General features: G+C 52.4%; 1 protein-coding gene across 5 annotated transcripts in view; it reads right to left on the reverse strand.

The window, feature by feature from the left end:
* Positions 1 to 21148, reverse strand: part of CERK (ceramide kinase) — a 34968-nt gene extending 13820 nt beyond the window's left edge. Inside the window, exons 1-5 of one of the 5 annotated variants that reach the window (XM_069491704.1) lie at positions 20919 to 21148; positions 20456 to 20536; positions 6681 to 6794; positions 6154 to 6276; positions 1390 to 1515 (exon numbers count right to left, since the gene is read on the reverse strand). In XM_069491704.1, coding sequence (XP_069347805.1) covers positions 1390 to 1515; positions 6154 to 6276; positions 6681 to 6794; positions 20456 to 20536; positions 20919 to 21060 — 586 coding nt within the window. In that variant the 5' untranslated portion in view covers positions 21061 to 21148. The other 4 variants (XM_069491707.1, XM_069491705.1, XM_069491708.1 and 1 more) reach the window with 4 other exon arrangements.
* Positions 21149 to 23536: the final 2388 nt, after the last annotated feature.

Genomic DNA, 23536 nt, shown 5'->3' on the forward strand with positions numbered 1-23536 from the left:
CATCTTTACTTAAAAGGCAAAATAAACGATTCTTTTTGAATGAGGCCCCATAAAACCCACAGGGGGGTTTCCTACACAAAATTCCTTCTTAGATGGGATCGGGCCGACCTCGGTGGGATGTGGCCCTCTCAGGACACAGGCTACTGGGTGAGACATGGTATTCCTGGCATTTAATTGCCAATAAATAATAATTTCTTTGAAAGAGATTACATCTTCTATTTTCTACTTTTTCCTTATTATACAAGTTACTTTCAAAATTGTAGAATACACCAAAATACAGAAGGGAGACCATGCTGCCCTGTAGTCTCTATAGCCAATATAAATTCCTACTAAGATTCTGCTGTGCACACAATTTTGTGTCCTTGCTTTCCCATTCTATCACAGTCACTTTTTTATCATTAAAAATTCTTTATAAAGATTATTTTAAGGTGCTACTAATATTCCTTCACATTCACCACAATTGTAGGCTTATATTTCCCATTTGGAGCATTTAAATTGTTTTTAATGCTTTGCTGTTACAAAAAGAGGGGCAATAGATATCTGTGTACATCACTCTCTGTGTACCCCTGTCTTCCTAGGAAAGATTTAGAAAACAGAATACTAGGCAAAAAAAAACCCCTCATTTTTCAGGCTCTTGACCCACATTGCCAGGTGACTTTTTTTTTTTTTTTTTGAGACAGAGGCTCACTCTGTCTCCCGGGCTAGACAGAGTGCAGTGGCGTCATCATAGCTCACTGCAGCCTCCAACTCCTGGGCTCAAGATCCTCCTGCCTCAGCCTCCTGAGCAGCTGGGACTACAGATGTGTGCCACCAACCCAGCTAATTTTTTCTATTCTTGGTGGAGATGGGTCTCAATCTTGCTCAGGCTGGTCTCGGAACTCCTAAGCTCAAGCGATCTTCCTGCCTCGGCCTCCAGAGTGCTAGGATGACAGGCGTGTGCCACCGCACCTGGCCACCAGGTAACTTTTTAATACGGATTCACAAAACCCTCAGACCCTGAGGAAGGGCGAGAGAACACGGCCTTTCTGCACCTCCCTGCATCTCGTATTTGCACTGAAAACTCGGCGGCACAACTGTGTGTTGCATCATGTTTCCTACAGTGTCACTCACTGGTGAGATTATGTCTAAGACTTATTAATCCCTTGTGTCTCTTCTTGAAAGAATTTTCTGTCCGTGATCTTGCCCTTTTATCTTCCCAGTGTTTTTCCTGAGTGCTTCATATGCTGAGACTTGGCTGGGAAAGATTACATTCTGGATTTTGTATTCTTCTCATTCTGGTATATTTAAAAAATTCTATTCTGCTTGAAAATAATACAAACCTTCTCTCGTGACTACCTTTAAATCATTCTCAGGTTTCCTTCTACGTACTCAGCCCAGACCTGAACTCACCGATTACGTCGGTGGTGATGGAGGCCAGTGTAAACAACGGCGCCACTTTTTGCTCGTAGATCCGCTTGCCTTTCCCTTTTCCTCCAAACGGGTTGATGAACACCAGCAAATGCTTTGGTCTCGATGCTGCAGGACAACAGCAGCAACACGTGAATCACAATGAAAATAACAAAGTCAAAATTTAGAGCTGTGTTACCAGACAAAAGCAAACCACAATGGTTTTAGAATTCTTAGTATTACCTGATAAACAGTATTTTTATCTTAAGGAACAGGGATAAGGAGCTTCCTAATCTACGAAACCAGAGAGGCAGCAGCGGTGGGAACGGCGGGTGCCATGCACACGGGCTGGATGTGGGGACAGTCCCAGGAATGTACGATGCTCACTGAGAAAAGCTCGCTCTCCCCGCAGGAGCCTCAGATGCAAACTCCGGAGGGCAGCAGCCTCGTTCTGCTGCACGTGGAGGAAGCGAGTTTGCAGAGGACAAGGACACGAAGCAGATGTGCAGTAAGGGGCGTTGGAGACAGACAGACAGACAGACAGGCAGGCGCAGAGCGAGACAGCGTGAGGGAGCAGCCAGGGGGCGGACAGACGGGGAGACACAGACCCGGCCCGTCTCCCGTGGTTGGGTTTCCTCAGGAACCCCTGGTTTTTTTTTTATAACAACCTCCACATTTCTGTTTTGGTCAGTTCCAGTAGATTCTGCTACTTAAAAAAAAAAAATAAATCTAATCAATAAAAGTAACAAGAAGGTACGTGCCCAAGAAAACTGAAAGCCGAAGCACATCTGGAAACCGAGACACAAGTGTTCACTGCAGTGCTTTTCACAACAGCCGAAAAGAGGGAACGACCCAAGTGTCCAACAACTGATGCACAGACACCGTGTGGTCCGTCCACACTCGGAACATTCTTCAGTCATGAAAGCAAGCCATGGCCACACTGCCACCACGGAGAAACGTCGAAAGCGGCGTGCCGAGGGGCTGGAGCCCTGCACGCAGCGTCCACGTTACGTGGCTCCGTCTCTACAGCAGGCGAAACAAGGGGACGAAGCCAGCCTGGTGCCGTCTGCTGACCTCGGACCACAGAAAGCTCCTGGCTGGCGCCAGCCTTGGTGGCTTGTGCAGTACAGGTGTGCGGTTTCACAACTCGCTGATTGAAACTTGGGGTTTGTCCGTTTCACAGTATTTTACCATTTTCTGAGGTAAAACAAATTTTAAGGAAAAAATAAGCCCCAACTCATGCAGAGAGCAGAAGAGGAAGAAGCGTGTCTGAGCTCTCTGTGTGAGTCCACTGGGGCCTTCAGAGCAAACCCACAAGAACGTTGCCAGAAGGAGAACTTGCAGGCCTAGCCCTCCCCAAACCGAAGTGCAAAAACCCTGAACAAAATACCCGCACGTCAAATCAGTGAGATACGGGAAGCTACGTCGTGACCAAGAGGGTCCGCTCCAGGAACGTGAAGGGTTGTAGCCGTGGGAAAGTAATGTAATTCAACATATTAACTCAAAAAAGATCAAGCAATCATCTCAACAGATGCAGAAAAAGCATTTAACGAATTCAATTCCCTTTTCATAATTTTAAAAACCCGAAACTCTCAGAAAACTAGGATTAGAAGGGAATCCCCTTAATCTGGTTTTACAAATCTATTAACAAGCTAAGAAGCATCATTCTTGATGGCGAAATGGTGAAACCTTCCCTGTGACCTGGACTCAGACAAGGATGGGGCTGCCCCCTGCCCTGGTGGTCCGGACGGGGCAAAAACGTGCGAAAAAGAAATGAATGGGAGAAGAATTGACACTGAAGACACAGCACTGTCATTACGCACAGCTGACATGCTTGTGTTTGAGCAAAATCTGATAGAATCACCAAACTATTAGCATTAATATGTCAGCTTAGCAAGGCCACGGGGTGCAAGGTGAAATACGTAACTCTATTACGTCTCTGTACACAACCAATAGATAATAAAAACCATGACGGTGGCACCGCAGTGCAGCAGGGGAAAGGAAGGTCTTTCCCATAAACACACGGGGTCCAGCGGATATTTATATTTTAAGAAAATGAACCTTGACCACTCACCTCATACCATACGCAAAGATCAAATCCAAATGGGTTGTCATCTAAATTGACAGGTAAAACAATAAAGCTTGAGAATGAAACATCTTCATGACCTTGGAGTAGACAGAGATGTCTTAACTAGGATACAATCTTACCATAAACCTTTTTTAAAAGCATAAAAATAAATTAGTAACTACAAAAAAAGATAAATAGAGTGATATTAAGAATGTCTGTTCATCAAAAGACCCCAATAAATGCCACTGCACTCTAGCCCGGGCAACAGAGCGAAACCCTGTCTCCAAAAACAGACCAAAACAAAAGACCCCAATAAGAGTGAAAAGGCAAACCACAGATTAGGAGAAGATATCTGTAATTCATAAATTCATAAAAGATTCAGATCCACAATGTGTAAAGAATTTCTACCTGTCATTAAGAAAAAGAGACAACCCAACAGAAAAATGGACAAAACAACAGAAACCTCACAAAGAGGACATGCCTATAAACACACGAATGTGTTTCTCAACTTCACTGACCATCATGGAAACGCAAACCAAAGCCATAATCAAGACTCACTCACCACCACGGCTACAATCGGAAGGGGGTGGCCGGGCCGCAGAGCGGCCGGAGCTCGGATACCCGACGGGGAGCGTGCGCCGCACCTGCCGCGAGAACAGCCCGGCGGAGCCTGAACCGGACACGTGCGTGCTCCCCGCCAGCAAGTCCGCTGCCAGCGCACACCCAAGAGAAACACGAACGTGTTCAGAAACACACGTGCTAGGACGTCCACAACACTGTTATCTATCACAGCCCATACTGGGACCGTCAACAGCAAAACGGGTGGAGAAATGGCCACACGGGTGCCTCGTGGAACACCACACCGCCCAGAGAATGACCAAACCACAACCAGATGCAACGGCGTGGAAATGTCACCACCACGATGCCGGGCACAAAGCCAGACACAGTAGTGTTTACACCGTGTGACCTGATGTATAAAAGCCCAAACACGGCTCTAGTTGCTCAGAAGTCGTGCGGTGTTACCCTGGGGTGGGTAGCGACCACAAGGCAGGGGCTCCCTGGGGCTGACCACACTCCGTCTCTCCAGCAGGGTGCTGGTTACACAAGTGTGCTCAGTGTGAAAACTCACCGGGCCCAACACTCAGAATGTGAGCACTTCTCTGTTTACGTGTCAATAAAACATTCAAAGGGATGACAGCATTGCAAGTTAAAATCGTAGAGTAGCTGAAATAATAGAATCAGACACTATCTTTAGCTACAAGTAGACTATATCAAAGGTGCAACATATGGGTTTTCCTGTGAATTATGTAGAAAAAAAATCCACATTATTCAACAGACAGCAGGGTTCTGGGCATTTTCTCTTGGAGTCTGTACCTACAGACTCAAACCCAGAACCTAAAAACTCAAAGTCTCACGAGAACAGACAGATGGGATGGGAAAGGTCAGGCGGGCAGGCGTGACAGGGAGGAGGAGGCTGGAGCCCGGTGGGGAGCAGGCAGAGAAGCTGAGGCCTCTGAACAGACAGGGACAGGGACAGCGCTCGTGGTGGGCTGAGTGTGAGGAGGGTCAGGGTGAGCTTGTTACGGCAGCAGGTGGTGAAGACCTGATCCCACAGGACAGAAGAGAAGTGCGGAAACGCGAGTCCTCCTGCCCCAGTGAGAATCAAAAACTGCGCTTTCTCGAGCAAGGACATTTCTCTGAAGCTAAATATGGGAATACCTTGTTCAAATCAATTAAAACTCACTTTTTTGAGGAAGATGCCAAATTAACTCAAAAAGATATAAAACTAACATAAACACATGCTATTTCTATTCTACCGCTGAAGTCTATATTGAGTTGTCAAGGTCAAGACCATGTATTAAGCTTATAACCAAACAACACAAAATAGTGTTACGGACACTAAATGAATGAACACCTACCACTTTTTTTTTTAGAGACGGGGTCTCGCTCTGTCGCCCAGGCTGGAGTGCAGTGGCGCGATCACAGCTCACTGCAGCCTCCAGTTCCTGGGCTCAAGAGACCCTCCTGCTTCCGCCTCCTGGGCAGCCAGGACTACAGGCGTGCGCCACCACACCCGGCTCCTACCACATCTTAAGGGTGACAAAGAGGCTGCTGTTGTTCAGCACACGGTAACTAAGCCCAGGCTCCTGGGGCACTGCAGACGCAGACAGGTGAGGCGGCACAGGTGAGGCAGCACAGGTAAGGAGGCACAGGTGAGGCGGCACAGGTGAGGCGGCACAGGTGAGGCGGCACTCCTCCAGGTAGCTGGTTCCATCCCCACGTTCACCCTGAATGCAGGAGCTACTACCGTCCCCACTTCCAGAAAGAGAACCCAAGGCTCAGGAGGCCAGGTGAACGGCCTCAGGTCTCCCGGCAGGAAATCTGGGGGCTCAGACGCCACGCCAGGGTCAGGATTTCCCCGTGGGGGGCTGCAACTCAATGCCCGGGCCGGGGCCGGGGGCCCACGCTCCCGGCACTCACTCCGCCGGTCCTCTAATTAGTAACTTTTTAAGAAGTCAGACTGATGCATCACGTCCACCTTGGGAGTGACCAGCCGTATGGAGGGAGGGGGGCTGTGTGGAGGGAGGGGGGCCGTGTGGAGGGAGGGGGGCCGTGTGGAGGGAGGGGGGCCGTAAGGGACACCAGCGAATCCCACGCTCATCCACCACGCTGCCCTGTCTGTCACTCCAAACACGTACTCAGCGTCTCCAGCATGGCCCTCAGGGTCTGCAGCCACAGGTGGCACAGCTGCTCCTCTGGGCAGCAGAACGTCACCTGCGCCCACTTCCAGCGGTGGTGCCGCGCTCTCTTCACACAGTGGACTGCACGGAAACAAACACGCACGTTAGCCCCGGAGCGCGGCCCGGCGGACGAAACCCCACGTGAACACGCTTCACGGGCCCGCGAGTTACGGGCTCACAGCTGACAATTCCCCAGCGCTTCTCTCTCTTTCTCTCTCTTTTTTTAACTAGTTAGTAACTTTCAAGGTATATTAGGAAAAAACATCCTATTTTCAGATCTTTTAAGCCATATTAAATAAAGTAAGAAATAAAGATGATCATCAACCAAAACATGAACTAAAAGTGGATCTTGGAAAAATTATTAGGAAGAGTCTATGAAGATAAACCAATCCATGGAGCTTATGAAACAAATAACCAAAAAAGTCCCCTCTCGCGTGTCTGTGTGGGTCAGTGCGGCACCGTGGGGAGACGCCGGGCTCCGTCACCTGTGAACGCAAACGGCTTCTCCATCTTCTGCCACCGGCCGCTGCCGCGGTGCTTCCCGTGGACGTCTGTCTCTTCCACGGCGATGATCTCGGCGACCGGCACGGAGCAGGCATCTGTAAAACACACACCGTGTGTCCGAAAGGCTGAGAATGTTCTGCTTTAACACTGTCATTAGTAATCCAAAACTTAAAAGGAAGGTACACGTCACTTCTTAACTGAGCTAAATAACCACGAGCAGCCCGGCCTTACCAGACGGGGCTGTCCCGCCCAGCAGTCGCCAAACGCCTGCCGCACCTCTTTACACGATCACTCGGCCATTCGGGCAGCAAAAGCTCTTCCGGGCCAGCTGCCGTGCCAACTTTGGGGAAACACATTGACACGGTCTCTGTCCTCAGGACAGCGTCTGGCTGGGGAATCCAAGCGGGAGGAACGTAACGGGACGTGGGCAGCCAGAACCACAGGGAGCACGAGGGAGAGTCAGGGCCCAGCTGCAGGGTGGGTTCTGGAAAGGCCACGGCGGGTCCACCCGGATGAAGGGGTAGGGAGGGGGGACTTGGGGATGACGGCACTGGACATTCCCCACCACCAAGCCCAGGGAAGGGCAGAGTCCACGCCAGCCACCCTGGGCATGTTCGGCGGCAGCCGTGATCCCAGACCCGCGCACCAGGAGAGAGTTCTGGGCCGGAGGTGGCGGCAGTAACTGCAGCCGGGCTGGAAGAGCCCCCAGGAGGGCACAGAGCAGTGAACACGGCAAAGCCTGGGTTGCACAGGCCGCGTTCCAGCAGCTTCCTCGGGAATCTCTGTCAGGGATTCACGATATGTTTTCACACAGAAGAGTGTTATAATCTGTGGTTGGCTTCCTAGGTTGGCTACAAAACTGGCAATAGAGCTGTCACGATCCCCATGGTGCAGACGAGGAAACTGGGGCAATAACACCACCCAGGTGGAATAACACACCCAGGGCAGAGACAGAGACGGCACTAGCACCTGGGAAATCTACTCAAAACTTCTCCTCCTCCGTCCTCCAGAGATCAAAGACAGCCTGCCACACGCAGACCCGCAGCCAGCAGGGACGGCCCCGCCACCCACTCTCGCACCTGTCCAGGACCCGCCTCCCCAGGGGCTGTTTCCAGAGGATCCTAATCCCACGGAGCCTCCTCACCTGCGGCACTTCTCAACGACGCCCAGGCAACAGGACGTGCACCTGACAAGGTCTTAACATTGGCAGCCACAGAAAAACTCAAATTGGCTAAGAAGAAAAGAGTTTTTAAAATAATAATCAAGCAAGCCAGGACAGCGAGCTGTGTTTGACTATCTTTAATTTTGCAAGACTGAAGTTTTCATTTATAAGAACATCCTTACAGCTAATACATCACGGTAGGTCTTTTTTGGGATGTTGAGCATTTGCTAAAGTCGTATTTTAAATATTCTTCACCTCTTTTTAGAACAGAGCTCAAATGAATTAGAAGCCTGAGAGTCGACTATTACCTTCATTTTCACTTTCAGATCCTACAGCTAAACTTGAACACGCCTCTGTATTTTCAGTTTGTCATTAATTTTTCTCCTAATAATCAAACAATCCGCTCAGGGCAATTAGTACTGGTTCAAATATTACAACTGTTACACACTGGAAAAAAGTTCTCATTCAATAAAGTCCTTCCCAAAAATGGACTGGAAGTTTGTAACCCAATCTCAGCTGAAAGTTTCGACACTTTTGCTGACAACAGACAGATTCTCTGTCGTGCTCCTCACCCCCACTGTGCCTCACGTGGACAAGCAGTGAGCCCCGATAAAGGCCATGATCGCGCGGCCATCACATTCCAGAAAAACCTAAGGCCGTGTCGGCGAGTGAGCCCGACCGTGGGCTCCTGGTCGGCCCTCGTGTTTGCGGTCCGTTTCTGCGGACCCAGCAGGACTCAGCGCTCTGTGCAGGGCTTGCTAGGGCGGCTGAGAGGACTCCACCTCCAGCATCTTCTCTTTCGATCCTGTTCTATTTGTTTGCTAGTGCTCATCACGATTCACTGCGTTTATTTCATGACTGTGACCTGCAGATGAAAACCAGTGCCTGCTGCCAACCGGCTTTGATCCAGAAGGTCCTGGACTAACCCGGCCACACACAGCAGCGCCACCTCCAGCAGGGGAGCCCACGGGTTTCCTGGTGTCACGAGGGCCGCCAGTGTCACAGGGACACAGGGGCATCGGGTGTAAACACACAAACACGCCCGCTCAGCAAGGCCTGGGTCAAGGTGCGGAGGAACGTGTTGCTCAGCCGGGCCTCCCCCAGCCATGGAGGAGGCCCCAGATACCTTCTGCCTCTTGGGATGTGCAGCGAGAACAAAACAAGTTCACAGTCAGGGGACACGGTCCCCCATGACTCTGCAGAAGTGTGAGCCCCGATGTGAGAGGCAGGGAAGGGGACGGAGCAAGAGAGCTGGCCACTGCCTGCCCGGCCCGCTAGCGTGGTGTGACGCATGGTGCGGAAGTCTGAGGCCCACGTCCTCAGGGACCGCAGGTGAGGCCGCGGCCCAGGTAGCAGGCCCACCTCCGCACACCCAGCTGGAGGAAGAACGCCCGAGAGGCTGGGGGTGGTAGCGAGTCCTGCTTCGCCCTGCAGTTACACACGACAGATGCCTTTCCCCGCTAGCACACCACTCAGTAAACACCCGCTGGATGAACACCTGGCGTCACTAAAAATTGAAGGTCCGTTTTTGCCTGTGCAAAGTGAGACCCAAGAACAGTACTGCCCCTGACTGCCACGGAGAGTCCAGAAATACCACGTAGCAACAAACTCCCTTGAGAGTGGTCAAGCTGTCCCTGTCCCCTCCCCACCCACCCTGACACAGCCCTCCATTTGTCCGACACCAGACAGAAGGTGGGAAAGGCCAAAACCCACGTGGCGTCAGTGGCACAGCACTGAGCTGTGACTTCTCTAGGCTTGACTGACAGATCCGTGTCAGGGTTGGTGGCAGATGTTACCTCCCGCACGCTGAGACTGGCCTTTGGATGATGCAGCTGCAAGTATCAGAAGTAGCTTTTCCTCACGCTGCAACATGCCGGGGTTGCCTTGCTAAACTCATCAGCAGCTGCTTGGGTCTGAAAAGGTGAGCTGGGAAGAGAGCCTGCGGCATCACCAGGTGCCAGTCACACCCAGGAGTCACTTCATCCAGCACTAGTGATTCTGCCCTGTGGCCGCACTGTTCCCGCATCTAGGAAAACAGTGTCCCAAGCAGGTCCCTGACTGCAGGGAGCTTCGCATCGATCCGGGGAGATCCAACTCAGACCCAGGAGGCGACAGTTGGTGGCTATAATGCATGGAGGCCCCCTTGGGAGGCAGGTGTGGAGCTGGAGAACCACCCGGAATGGCCTCCCAGGGCCACCTGGCTGGTTGGGAGCAGAACCTCAACAAGCCACCAGCAACATGCGGCCGCAGTGCAGGTGAGGTCACACGGGCCACTCGACGTCCAGCAGCATGTCCCGGGCACCAGGACACCAGGCATTCTGCGAGGACCGACACAGAAGTACTAAACCAGATGGTGGTTTTTCCTGTTAAGCTAGGAGGCTTTCAGGGCAGGGCAGAACTTACGCACCTGTGTGTCTCCAGTCTGTGGGTCCAGGAAATGGGCTGGGTTAATCCAAGACCTGCTTATATGATACCAGCACAACCAGAGGCCATGCCAGCTGGCATTCCAACACACAGAACACCCGCCGTCTCCGCCCCACACTCCCGCCTCAGCCCACGGGGAATCCTGCATTAGCCTTCCCGTCCTAGGGACAAGGCGGGAGTCAGAGGACCCCAGGGACGTTCAGTGCCCTGGGGCTACTAAGAGCCCACCTCCTCCACCATGTGAGACGGACTCACCACTTGTGCCCACCCAGGCGGGGCACCTGCTTTTAAAAAAGAAAAATTCTCCAAAGGATTGTAACAGGACTCAGTCTCACAACATGATATTCCAAATGTCCAGGAAATAACCCAGAATTAATCAACATGTCCGGAACCAGGAAACACTGACGTTCTCAAGGGAACAGACCATGCACAGACGTCAAATGTGAGGTGACCCAATTGTCGGCGTTATCACATGAAAACTTGAACCGGCCGTTACAGCCATGCTCGCCTCGCCGGGGCATAGCTGGACATTCTTAAAGGGAACAGAAAGACAGAAGTTCTCAGGAGACTAACAGCAACTATGGGAACCGAATGGAAAACCTAGAACTGCAAAGTACAGTATCTGAAATGTGAAGATCACTGGCCGGGCTCAGTAGCTGAATGGATGTGATAGAGGAAAATCAACGATGTTGAAAATAGGTCAGTAGAAATAATCTATTCAGAACAGAATGGAAAAAAATTTTTTAATGTACAAGAACCGTCCACTTCTAAGAAGATGGACGAGATGTACTTTTCCCTCCTCCTCTGGATGTCACATATGAAACAAACAAGACTCTCAAAGGTGGAGAAAGCAGGCTGCCGGGGGACCTGGGCCCCAAACGGGACGTGGTGGCCCCCTGGGCTTTCCTCTCGCCTCCTGTATCTCGGATTTGGAACTCAAGAAGCCTGCGACCCAGAAGTGCCAGCAGGTGCAAACAAAAGTCCCCAACAAAAGCCCGCTCTCTCCAGCCGAAGGCCCCGGGAAGGGGCAGCCTCACGAGATAGAACTCGTGGACAATAGCCGCCCTACTCCTGCCAAACACCACAGAAGAAACCGGCCACCTCCCTCCCACGGCGCCAGCTGGGGGCCTAGACTTCCACCCTGACACCCCAGGCAGGGCAGCGCGGGAGAACGCCAAGCAGGCAGCTGGGATTCTCATCTGAGCTCCCTCCCCCAAGTACTGGGGGAGGCCCAGGGGCCTCCTGGGCTCCCACCTCCACCGGGCAGGAGCGAGCAGCCCCCGCCTCAGCCGCCAAGGCTGAGGGGACACAGACTTCCAGCCCACCAGGCAGTGACTGGCGCTCTGCCCCGCAGAAGGCAGCTATGACGGAAGGTTAAGTAGTACCCAGAGTCTCAGAACACGCTACGAAATATCCAGGTTTCTACTGAAAATCAAGTACCACGCAAGGCTCCAGCAAGAGCTCACGCCGAATGAAAAAGCCCCTCAGGGGACGCTGAGCTGTCACCTGCGAGGACCTGGGAGCAGCCACCGTGGGGCCTCAGGAGCAGACAGCGCACACGTGGGGCAAGTGTGGCAGCAAAGGGAAGGGCTCCATGAAGAAACAGAAGACACGACGCAGGACGAAATGGAAATTCCAGAAGGAAAAGGCAAAACCCAAACAGAAGACAGACGGGGCTGAGCAGCAGGACAGAGGGAACAAAGGAAAGGATCAGTGAACTGCAAGACAGAACAATGGAAATTACCCAGTCTGAACAACAGAGAAAAACGAAGTTAAAAAATAATCAGCAGAGCCTCAGGAACCTGCGGGGATTGTAACAAAGGCCTAACGTCCGCGTCACGGGGTCCCAGCAGGAGAGGAGAAAGAGAGCAGGGCCGAAAAAACACTCAAAAAGCCAAAAAACGCAATGGCTGAAAACTTCCCAAATTTGGCAAAAGACATAAATCTGCATATTCGACAAACTGAGCAAATCTCAAATAGGATAAGCCCAAAGGAATCCACGCCAAGACCCATTATAGTGAAACTTCTGAAAACCAAAGTCTTAAAAGCAGTGAGAGAGAAACAACGCCCTACCTCTAGGGAAAACAATGCAGATGACCAAGGAGCACCGGAAACCACGGAGGCCAGAAGGAAGTGGCACAACATTTTTCAAGTGATGGAAGAAAAGACCTGTCCACCCAGAATCCCATATCCAGCAAAAAATGAAGGTGGAGGGAGATCAAGGAGGAATCAAGACATTCCCAGGTGAAGGGAAGCTTGTGGACTTGCTGGCCACAGACTTCTAAATGCAAGCACCCGAACAGAATGGAGGGGACAAAAGAAGACAGCCTTAGGAAGAAAAGGAAGGAAGAATGAACATGGTAAGCAAAGAAGTGAGAAAACACAACGGGCTTTCCTTCTCTTCTCCTCTTGAGTTTTAATTATGCTTGCAGGTTGAAGATAAAGTTATCACACTGATGTGTTTGTAAATGTATGTAGAGAAAACAATTAAGACAACCATATTATGAACAGGCAAGAGCACGTGAGAGAGTAGGATTTCCATGTGTCACTCCAGCTGGTAAATGCCACCTCTAGTAGACCAGATTCAGATGAGTGACGCACAGGTGAAGTGACACCTGGAATAGCCACTCAAAGGCTGTACAAAGAGACACACTCAAGAATAATACAGGTGTTTTACCACAATAAGAAAACTCATAAAATGTTCAAAAATACATGGATAAATCAAAATGAAATTCTAAAAAATATTTAATAAACAGGCAAGAAAAACAAAACAGAAATAAAAACCAGAAAACAAACAATAAAATAAAATAAAGTGGCAGACCTAATCCCTAACATACCAGCACAGAGTAAAAGGACAGAGGCTGGCAGAGTGGATTGAAAACCACCACCAAGCCTGCATGCTGTTTATAAGGAACTCACTTCAAACTGCACGATGTAAGCAGGTCGAAAGGAAAGGGATGGGAAAGGACACAGCATGTAAGCATTAATCAAGAGAAAGCAGGGCTGGCGCGGTGGCTCACGCCTGGAATCCCAGCACTTTGGGAGGCCCAGAGGGGAGGATCGTTGGGGCCCAGGAGTTTGAGACCAGCCTGGGCAACACAGCGATACCCTGTCTCTACAAAAAACAGAAAAATTGCAGGGGGACAGGAGGGTCGTCTGGAGGGGCTGAAGGCGCTGGTGGCTCCATGAGGTGCCCCTCAGGATGCTCTCCAGACTTCCAACCCCCATGACCTGGGGTTCAACCACCAGCCTGTGCTCTGCAGAGACCAGACGGTGAGCAGGAGGGACCAGAGCAGGCAGCCCAGGGCCAGGGATGATAAACCCCAGGACCGGAGGAGGATGTCGTCTGACCGGTCTGTGGCCAAAAGGGGAGGCCTGAGTTCAGCACAAGCAGAGAGGCCGTGTGAGACGGAGACGGGACAGGCGCCCAGGCCTGGGAGAGAAGCCGGCGTCTGTGCTGGGTGCGGGAGGCTGGCTGTCTCCGCCGTGAAACTTGCACCCAAAGCTCAAGAGAAACCAGGACAGAAGTGCGAGCGTGGAGATGTCCACGCGGCACTGACCGCTGAGACCGTCCAGTCGGGACGAGGCCGTGAGGGTGAGGCTGGCTGTTCCTGAGATAACACTCAAAAGGGAGAAACCAGCCATGTTCTCTAGAAAATTACTGAAGAAAAACAAATTGCACGGGGGAACAGAAAGCAAAAAATATCAGGAGTATCTCAAATACACAGAAAACGTATCTTCTTAAGTATGAAAGTTCCTAAAACACTAGTGTTTTCACTTCCTTACGATACGTGATCACAAATGGAATTGCAGGGTCAAAGGATGTATATTCTTTACAATTTCAGAATATTGCCAGATTATCTTTATTCATGCAGGCAAAAATGGAAATAGTCCAAAAGTCCACGGATAAACTAGTGGACTCACACAATGCAATATTACTTAGTAACTAAAAAGAATGAACCACCAACATGATGAATCTCAAAAAACTAAATGAGATAAAGCAGCCAGCCACAAAGGAGGCTGATGGCTCCGCTGATGTAAGACTGTCAGCACCAGACCCAACCTGGTGGGGGGCGGGGCAGAAACGGGGGGGGGGGGGGGGGGCCGGCCCAGGGGAGGCCCTGGGGTGCTGCGTCGCGAGGGTCCCGTGTCTCCATGGGGTGGTGCTCACAGAAGCGCACACGGTATCAAAACCCATCCAACCACATACTCTTAAAATGTGTGAATTTTATTGCATGCAAATTAGACCTCCACAAATCGGTTTGTTAAAATACTGTTTTAAGAGAGGAAAACATTCTGCAGTGTATTTTCCTACCCTTCCTTTCATGTGTATTTACATATACACAAATGACAAGTAGTAATCACTTAAGCGTAAGACTAAGGGTGACTTTGTGTGTGTGTGCTTTTCTGTGGTTTCTAGATTTCATTAAATCAACAAGCATTACTTTTGTAAGCAGGAAAAACAATTTTTTTAAGTATCCCTGGCTTGCCTAGGTCTTGCCAGGCACCTGTAGGGAGTGTTGGGGGCACTTCACACACACAGCAGCCTGCCCGGGCGCTCACTGCCAGCGCCGGGCATTCCAGGAGGGAGCTGGCAGGAGGAAGGGCAGGGGCCTCTCACAACGGTGGAGCCTGGAAAGGGCCCCCACAGCGCTCCTTGAACCCCCCATCACACACACTCACACACACACCCTCCTCCCAGCCCCAACTCTGAGAGAACAAATACAGGGTCTATTTCAGTGTGTTTTGCTGCAGCCGGGGGAATAACCCAGATATCATTGCACCGTTTCAAGTTCAACTAGCATGACCCGCTTGGAGAAGCCTCCCCTCAGGGTTTCCTGTTTTCAGTCTGCCCCACTTCCCACCAGACGGTGGCCCAGGGCACTTGCTGTCTCAGCTTTCTCAGGCACAGACCTCACCCAGGCCCAGAAACCTCCAGCCCTCCAAATTTCTCGTCCTTATCTTTGTTCTTGAACAGTCAGTCACCCTCCTGGCATGGGGAGCACCGAGGAATGTGCTGGATTCAAAGCCGGCTCCCTTCTGCACATCATGTGCATGGGAGCAGTCAGCTCAGAGCTTCTAGGTTCTACATCTGAGAACACGAGTGAAATTATGGAGAAAACGAAGGAATGGATGAAATAACTAAGTGGCTGTCCCTGCACAGCACACACGGGGGCCCGCTGGCCCTCACGACCAGTCTCCTGGAGCTGCAGGGCGGCCCCAGGTCTCTTCCCACAGGTCCTCCTCTGCCAGGGGCGGGGGGACCTTTCCACGTTGGAAGGACACTTTAATTTAGCTATAATCAAATAAGGCTGCATTTAAGAAACTTCAATTAGATATCCTTAAAAATGTACATTATTTTGTAAAAATCTATTATGTACTTAATGATTTAAAAAAATGAAAGCTATTTGTTAATTTTAAAGTGAACTAACCTTTTGATGACTTTGTTGTGTCTGCTTTTTGTTGGAAAGCATTTGAATATTTGGTTGCAGCGTGGAGGTTCACAGTTCCAGCTGATCTCTAGATGGGTGTCAGTCATTTGTTACCTTAAAGGCATCTTGGTTAGGGTCAGGTAGGAGAATGCAGATTCACAGCAGTAAGTGGTTGAAAAGCAAGAAAGCATTTTTTCGGCATATTGCCAAAGGTATGGTTATTCAACTGGATCTTTCTTAGCATCAAACAATGACTTTAAAATGTCATCTACTGAGAACTCAATCAATTCCATCTGTAGTTCTTTAGGTGATTTGGTGATTTCAACTAGGTGGGGCCAAAATGCTAATTTGAATGTGATGTCATGATTCTCAAAGTCAGTGAACCTTTCATTGTATTCTTCAATTAATAGGTCTAGAACAGTTTCGTATTCTTCAAATGATTCACATATATCATCCTGCTCATCAGTGACCTTTGCTAACTGGGGAAAATGTTCATCCAAAATTTCCTTTTGAAGAAGTGTTTTGAAAAAAAGATAGCTTTTTTAGAAATACTTGGATTTTTTGCCACACATTAATATCATATATAGACTTAGTTTTACCTTGCAAAGAAATATTCAAGTTGTTTTGATTTGACATATCACACAGAAATGCTACATTCCTATAGAAATTTTCTTTCAATAATTCACATTGCTGATTCTGTTATTCATAAAATTTAACTGTCCTCGCAGAGCTAAAAATTTTGGCTACCACCTGTCACCGAGATAGCCAACGCCCTTTAGAAAGCTAGGGCAAATCCCCACTGAATACCTCATCGTTCAACTTTAGCATGTTATGGAACTGATGAAACTGATGACGCCCTGTTGCATTTGCACAAATATAGTTAACAATACTTATGACTTGTTTCAAAGTGCCACTTAAAGCAGTAGCTTTAGCACAGAGATTCTGCTGATGCAAGATACAATGAAAAGAAACAAGAGCATCTGGATCTGTTAACACTTTTTCAATTTGTGCAATAAACCCTTCGTGCTTTCCTGTCATGGAAGGTGCCCTGTCTGTACATACACTCACTAAATTTGCCAAATTCAGTCCAACTTCACAACATTTACCTTAGAAGCTGTCGAAGATATCTATTCTCCATGTTCTGTTCGCAAGAGAGCCCAAACCAAGTCGCTCTTCGTAGCAAACAAAATCTTCCATTTTGACCCGAATGAAGTATAAAACTGTACTGAGTCAGTAGCATCAGTTGACTCATCCAAAGTCACTGAATAATGTATATTTTCAAGTATTGTATGAAGTTGTTCTGTTAAGCTGAAGGCAAATTCATGCTGCTAATTAGTTAGGGTTCTCCTTGAAAGAGGCAGTTGTTTGTACTTTGAAACATAATTGAGGTCTAAGCATCCTACAACTCCGGAAATGCATTCTTTCACCATTTCTACATCGCTGAATGGCTTCCCTTTTCCCCCCAAGTATATAAGCTACTTTATAAGCTGCTTCAGTGGCATTATTTTCAGGTCTTATTGCTGCTTGAAAGAATTGTCTTTGTTTTTGCTTTTCACCTTTTAATTTTTGCAATACAACCTTTCACACCTCTCCCTCTAATTTAAAATATCTGTGGCCCTTATGAGTGTTATAATGCTGATGAGCGATGAATTTCTTTAACGTTGATACTGCAGTATCATAAAGCAAGCAAATCATCTTAAATTTAGCAGAAACACGATAATATTGCAATTCCTGATCCTTGTTAAAAAAAATCTTCCTTCAGCGTTCTCTTGGTCTTCTCTCACATGATGGGCTGTTAAGCAGACAGAATTACAAAATACTGTCGAGCTGTGCAACTATTAAAAAACTCCATTTCAAACAGAAACACAGTGCACCATTGTCAAAAGCTGATAACACACTCGTGTACTCAACCCCTATAAACGCTCACCAACCAGCCTCATGTGGTAGTGGTGCCAGTCAGGTGGGGGAAGTTAGAACTAAATCATGAGCGTAGCAACCGTCAGTTTAGCCCTCATGGTTTACTAATGTTCTAACTGTGCCGCTCAATCTGGGAGGATTATTTCACTGAAGCTTATTTTATTCTTTGGTATTTTAAATATGTTCATTTTAAAAACAAAAATATAAATAAAAATGTATTAATAAAAATAAAAGAATTTGTTGTATAAAATTTAGATTCAGTCAAAAGGCTGCACACTTAAGGACCTGGAAGGCCACATGTGGCCTTAAGCCGCCCATTCCCCACCCCTGTCGGAGGGCCTGTTTTTGCACAATTCTCCACCTCTCATTGCTCCCTAACCCAGGCAGTCCAGGTGCCTCCAGACACACCCTGGGGAGCAGCAGGGGCGGGTGACGCTGCCCCGCTAACCAAGCCGAATGTCCTGGGAGCTGCTCTACATTCTGCCCTACTGACCTCAAGCATAAAATAGTCTGACGGGGGCCTGGTTCCTTTTGGGGGCTGCAGAGCTATGAGGGAAAAGCATAGAGATGGTGTGGCTGTGTTTCTGTACTCGGATGTAACCCAGTGTTTCCAGACATGCTTGTGTTTTCCCATCTCATTGGCTACTTCCTGGAAAGGCCACCAACCAGGACCCCCGAAGCCCGTGGCCCTCTCTAAGAGGGACCACTTCTCGGCAAGACAGACAGGCAGCTCCGGATGAACCTATACAAAAGTGCTTCCCACTTGTAAGAGTGAAGCCACCACCAAGCCAAGGAAGGGACGACAGGCAGCTGTGGAAGCCGCCGGCCAGCAAAAACAGTGACTAAAAGTAGACACGGCACCTCCCAAACCCAGGGCTGGGTGGCCAGAAACCATAACAGGAGCCAGCCAAAGACGCCGGTGCTAGAAACAGGCAGTGAGCGACTTCCCACCGACACCAGCGAGGGTCGGGTCTGTCTGGCATCCACGAGGCCTCTGAAGCCCAAGGGAGGCCGTGCTGCCCAGTGGCGAGCAGCACGGCAAGTGGAGCTGGACCCACCACGCCCCTCATCCCAGTCACTCACACAGCCACAGCTCTGTCTCTGCATCCCCGAGACATGGGAGTGGCTGCCCCACAGGAACCGGCCAGGTTAGATGCAGAACGGAAGTTCAGCACAGGCAGTAAGTGCTCCATCGAATGGCAGTCATTGTTCTCGAGCCTAGAGATTTACAGAAAGGCCCCAAACCGCCAGGCATCTGTTCTCCCTGTGAGGCTAAAGACCGCAAGAACTAGGACGTGGGCCTCGTGCTGGGAGGCCCGAGAGTGATGTATGAGGCATGACATTTCTCCCAAAGGGGACATCAGAAAGACCTTAGAAAAGCCAAGTCTCACACCCGCAGCCACAGAGAGGCCCTCTGAAGACAATACTTCTGGTGACCCCATGGCTGGACACCAAGTGCTGGTCATAGGTCCAGACCACCCTGTGACCTTGGCACTATCTAACAGTCAGCTCTGTCCCTGCCCCCCAACCCACAGAGCCTCACAACTCAGTGTCAGAAAGTGCCACCCATGCAGCACCCCAACTGCCCATAAGGTGTCTAAAAGGAATCCCAAACTCAGAACAATTTTTTTTCAAATCTCTGCTCCTCCTGCAGGGCTCTCTCTTCCAGTAACCAGCAGCTTGGACAGACTACACACACACACACACACACACACACACACACGGGAATCCACGCCACGCATACTCTGGGCATCCAACCCCCAACATTCAGCCCCGCTCACCACTGCCACCTCCGCCTGGACGAGGCCACCAGCCTCCCAGCTGCAACTCCTGGTCTCTCCTCTGTCTCCCCCCTCGGCCACGGGACCCTTTGAAAATGTTAAGTTGGATAAAACCCTCCAGGGCTCCCACCCCACTCACAGTAACAGGCAAGTCCCATCTCAGCCTACAAGGCGGTGGGAGACCTTTCCCTTCCCCCAGCTCCCTCTGCCCCCCACACTGGCCTCCCGGTGGTCGGCCTCAGGGTGTATGTGCTGTTACTCCTGCCTAGACCTGTCTCTCCCCAACACGCACACGGCGCTCAGTCTCTCAGGTCTCTGGTCAAGTGTCACCATGTAAGTGACCACTGTGCACCCGAGACCTGCCCCACCTGCACAACCCTGTGCCCTCCCCCCTTCGGGGCCCTCCTCCCCAGTTCCAGGTCCACCAGACACACTTGTCCTGTGCGTCTCCCTGGTCTCCCCCGTCAATGGGAAAGGCTGCACTGCAGCAGGGACTCTGCCACACCTGCCGACCCGGGGCTAGGACACTGCCCCACAGAGCCCCAACAGCCACTCGGTAAGAACCTGCCAAAGAGGGAATGAATGAAACTGGACACACCCATACTTGCCGGCCTTGGGTTTCCTCTGCCTGAAACATCTGCCCCTTGGCACCCCATCTTCTGTCATCCTCCCCCTCCCACGGAGGATCAAATGACATCTTTATAAGCCTCTGCCAATCCCTCTGCCACCAGACAGCTCTGCACAGGAGCCTTAGGGAGGGTGGCCAGCGTGTCCTTGTCCCATCCCAACCACTGCACCAGGGCCCTGGGGGTGGGGGATTCTTTCCATGTTTATGAAAAATACACTTCTCCAAATGAGGACGGCCTCTGGAGGTCATGCGGCCAAACTGTCACACCAAGAGCAGCCCGCACTTCCCCCAGGCAGGGCGCACATCCCAAGAGAGAGGAGGTCAGGAGCCCCTTCTTGAACTTCAGGACAACAGGAAGTACCCTCCCTGCCAGGGTGCCTCCGGCTTTTGGGTCCAGACTAAAGGAAAGCACCTGTCCTTGGGTTAAACTGCAATGGGGTGGGCGTGCGCCCCCTCGGGATCCATCCACCATCAATCTTGTCCGGACGGTCCCCTGCGGACAGGTCCCAGAGATGCCCTGCAGCTCTCAGCGGCGTCTTGACCCCTGCCGCCTCCTGGGGTCTCAAGCCCGCGGGGAACTGCGGGACAGTCTTCCCCTTCCCCTGAGGCACCTCCTCGGCCCCTTCGTCATCCTGGGCCAGGAGCAGATACCCCTCAGCGCGGGACATTTTCCTGCCAGCCGCCACCCAGGCCCCCGGCCCCACTCCGGGCCTCCGCCAAGGCCGACACTCGCCCCGGCCATGGGCCCCCCGGCCCGGCCCGGCCCGCGCCGCCGCCTCCTCCGTCCCTCCCCGCCAAATGTCCGGCGCGGGTCCCGCAGGCGACCAGCGGCCGGTCCCCGGGCCGAGCCGGGGACGGGCGGCGGCAACACTCACCCGCGCCGGGGGCGCCGGCTCCGGGCCCCGGGCTCCGCCACCAGCGCAGCAGCGCCCGCGCGGGCTCCAGGCTCACGGCGCAGCGCTGCTGCTTCACCCACAGCACGGAGCGCAGCGGCTCCGCCGCCCCCGTGGCCCCCATCGCCGCCGGCGCGGTCGTCAGCGGGCTGGGGGCGCGGACGCCGAGGGCGCGGGACCGTTAGCGGCCCCTGCAGTCGGCCCGGGCGGCGGCGGCGCGGGGCGGGCGGGGAGGGCGGCGCTGCGTCACCCCGCACGCAGAGCGAGGGCGGCCGGCGGGAGGGGGGCCGGGACCCGGGAGGGGGCCGGGACCTAGGAGAGGTGGGAGGGGACAGGGAGGGGGCCGGGTCGGGGAACGGAGGAGGGGGCCGGGGAGAGGTGGGAGGGGACCTAAGGGGAGCCCTGGGGGGACCAAGGAGGGAGCCGGGACCCAGGGGAGGTGGGAAGTGACCGGGAGGGGGCCCAGTTGGGAAACGGAGGAGGGGGCCGGGGAGATGGGGGGACCTAAAAGGGGCCTGGGGGGACCAAGGAAGGGGGCCTGGGCGGGGTACCCTGGTGGGGGTCGGAGAGCTGGCGGCGGCCGCGGGGCTGAGGGGTTGGGGGAGACCCTCCTCTGCAGCGCGGCTCTGCAGTCGGTCGCTCCCGCGGGCGTGGGCTCAGCAGCGCCTCTCCGGCAGGCTGTAATGACAGGCGGGTCCGGGCGGTCGTGCGCGGGCGGTGGGCGTCCACGGGCCGCGTGACCTTGGGCGACGGTCTCCTGTGGGCCGGGGTAGGGATCAGCAGGCTAGTCCGGACAGGCAGGAAGGCCTTCCAAAGGAGGAGGTCTTCTGCCCAGGGGCTTGGGGACTGGCCTGTGAACCGCTCTGGAGCCTGAGGTCACCAGGGAGTGCCAGGGCCAGAAGGCTGAGCAGCCCCCTCCTGAGCAGGCTCCAGGAACGGGAGCTGGGCCTGAGCACCTGGCAGAGGCATCGCCTCTGCGGCGGGGTTCTCCTTCCTCGTCACCCCACCAGCTCAACACCCGCCTCAGGGAGGCCTCCTGACTACCCAGCGAAAGGAACCAGCACCCTGCGGCCGAGCTCCAGGCCTGCCTGCAGAGCACAGCTGTGCCCCTTCATGTAAGCTCCATAGGGATGTTGCGGTATCCCCGGTGCCTGACACAGTCCTGGCACGTAGGAAGCACTCAGATATGGGTTAAGCAAGCACGTCCATCCCCAACTTATCAAGGAAGACTCTGTGGCTCCCAGAGGTTAAGTGACTCGCCAAGAGCACAGGGCTCCAACATGCCAGAGCCAAGGCCCACTGCGAGCTCTGGCTCCAGGACTGGCCTGGGAGCCACCTGCCCTTCCCTCAGCTCTCTCCGCCTGGCCCTGCTGCAGACAGAGGTGGGGCAGGCCAGGTCCACGTGGCCTCGCTGCCGTGCCTGGCGCTGGTAGCTCCATGCACAGGTCTTATCCTGCCGGCTCCCTGGGACTGTCTACAGGGCAGGAACAAGCCATGAATCACTCCTTCCTTTGAGCCCAGCCCCCATTCAGGCCTTGCCGCCAAGGCCCAGACAGTCCTGTAGCCTCGGTCTGGGCCAGAGTCCTAGCCCCACCCTTGAGCAAGCCATACCTGGTCTCCCAGTGCAGTGGGGTGGACTGCAGGAAGGCCTGCCCTGCCCCCTCCCTCCCACGGCTGCTGCTCGGAGGCTTGGGAAATGTGGATCTGAAACTTATTTGGAAATCTTGTGCCAGTGGGAGGCAGGTGCTGATGTTGCACCACTGCGTGCGAAGAGGGTTGGCAGGCGTGGGCAGGGGCTCGGGAACACCAGCATCCCTCCCCCAGGGCCTCTTCCTCCGGCCCTCCATGGCCAGCTTCCTTCTGCCGCTCCTTGTTTCTGCATTTAGCCGTCCTCCAGACGCACGAAATCCTGTAGCCAGAGTCGGAGGCCCTCCGGGAACTCCCCTGGGGGAGACGGCGGCATCAGTTACAAAACACTGGCGGTGCCCTCAGCTCGCCGGAGGAGGGTTCCCCACCCTCCTCACCCGGTGGACTCGCAGCCCACCAGCCAGGCCTGGGGTCCCTCAGTGGCTGTTATGGGTTGACCCCTCCAAATTCGCATGTTGACGCCCTAACCCCCAGTATCTCAGAATGTGACAGTATTTGGAGATAGGATCTTTAGAGGGATTAAATGTGGCCATTAGGGCGGGCCTTAATCCAGTCTGACCAGCGTCCTTATGAGAAGAGGAAATCTGGACTCACGAAGAGACACCAAGTGTGTACACAGATGAATGACCCTGTGAAGAAGGAGCAAGACAGTGGCTGTCCTCAAGCCAAGGAGAGGCCTCAGAGGAGAGCAGCAGTGCTGGCTTGGACCTTGATCTTGGATTTCCAGCCTTTGTCACTCTGTGAACTGTTACATGGGAAACAATGATTGTTGCTATTTGAGCCTCCCAGTCTGTGGCGTCTTATCATGGCAGGCTGAGCTAAGGCAGCGGTCTTCCAGCCAGGGGGCCTGTAGTCCCAGGATTGGCTGGGGAGGGGCCTGGCCACTGCGGGAGAGGGTGGTGCAACGAAGGCCCAGGCTGCAGGAGACGCACTTGAGTTGGATGTAGAGAGGG

Source organism: Eulemur rufifrons, chromosome 16, assembly GCF_041146395.1.
Source record: "Eulemur rufifrons isolate Redbay chromosome 16, OSU_ERuf_1, whole genome shotgun sequence".
NCBI classification, from domain to species: domain Eukaryota; kingdom Metazoa; phylum Chordata; class Mammalia; order Primates; family Lemuridae; genus Eulemur; species Eulemur rufifrons.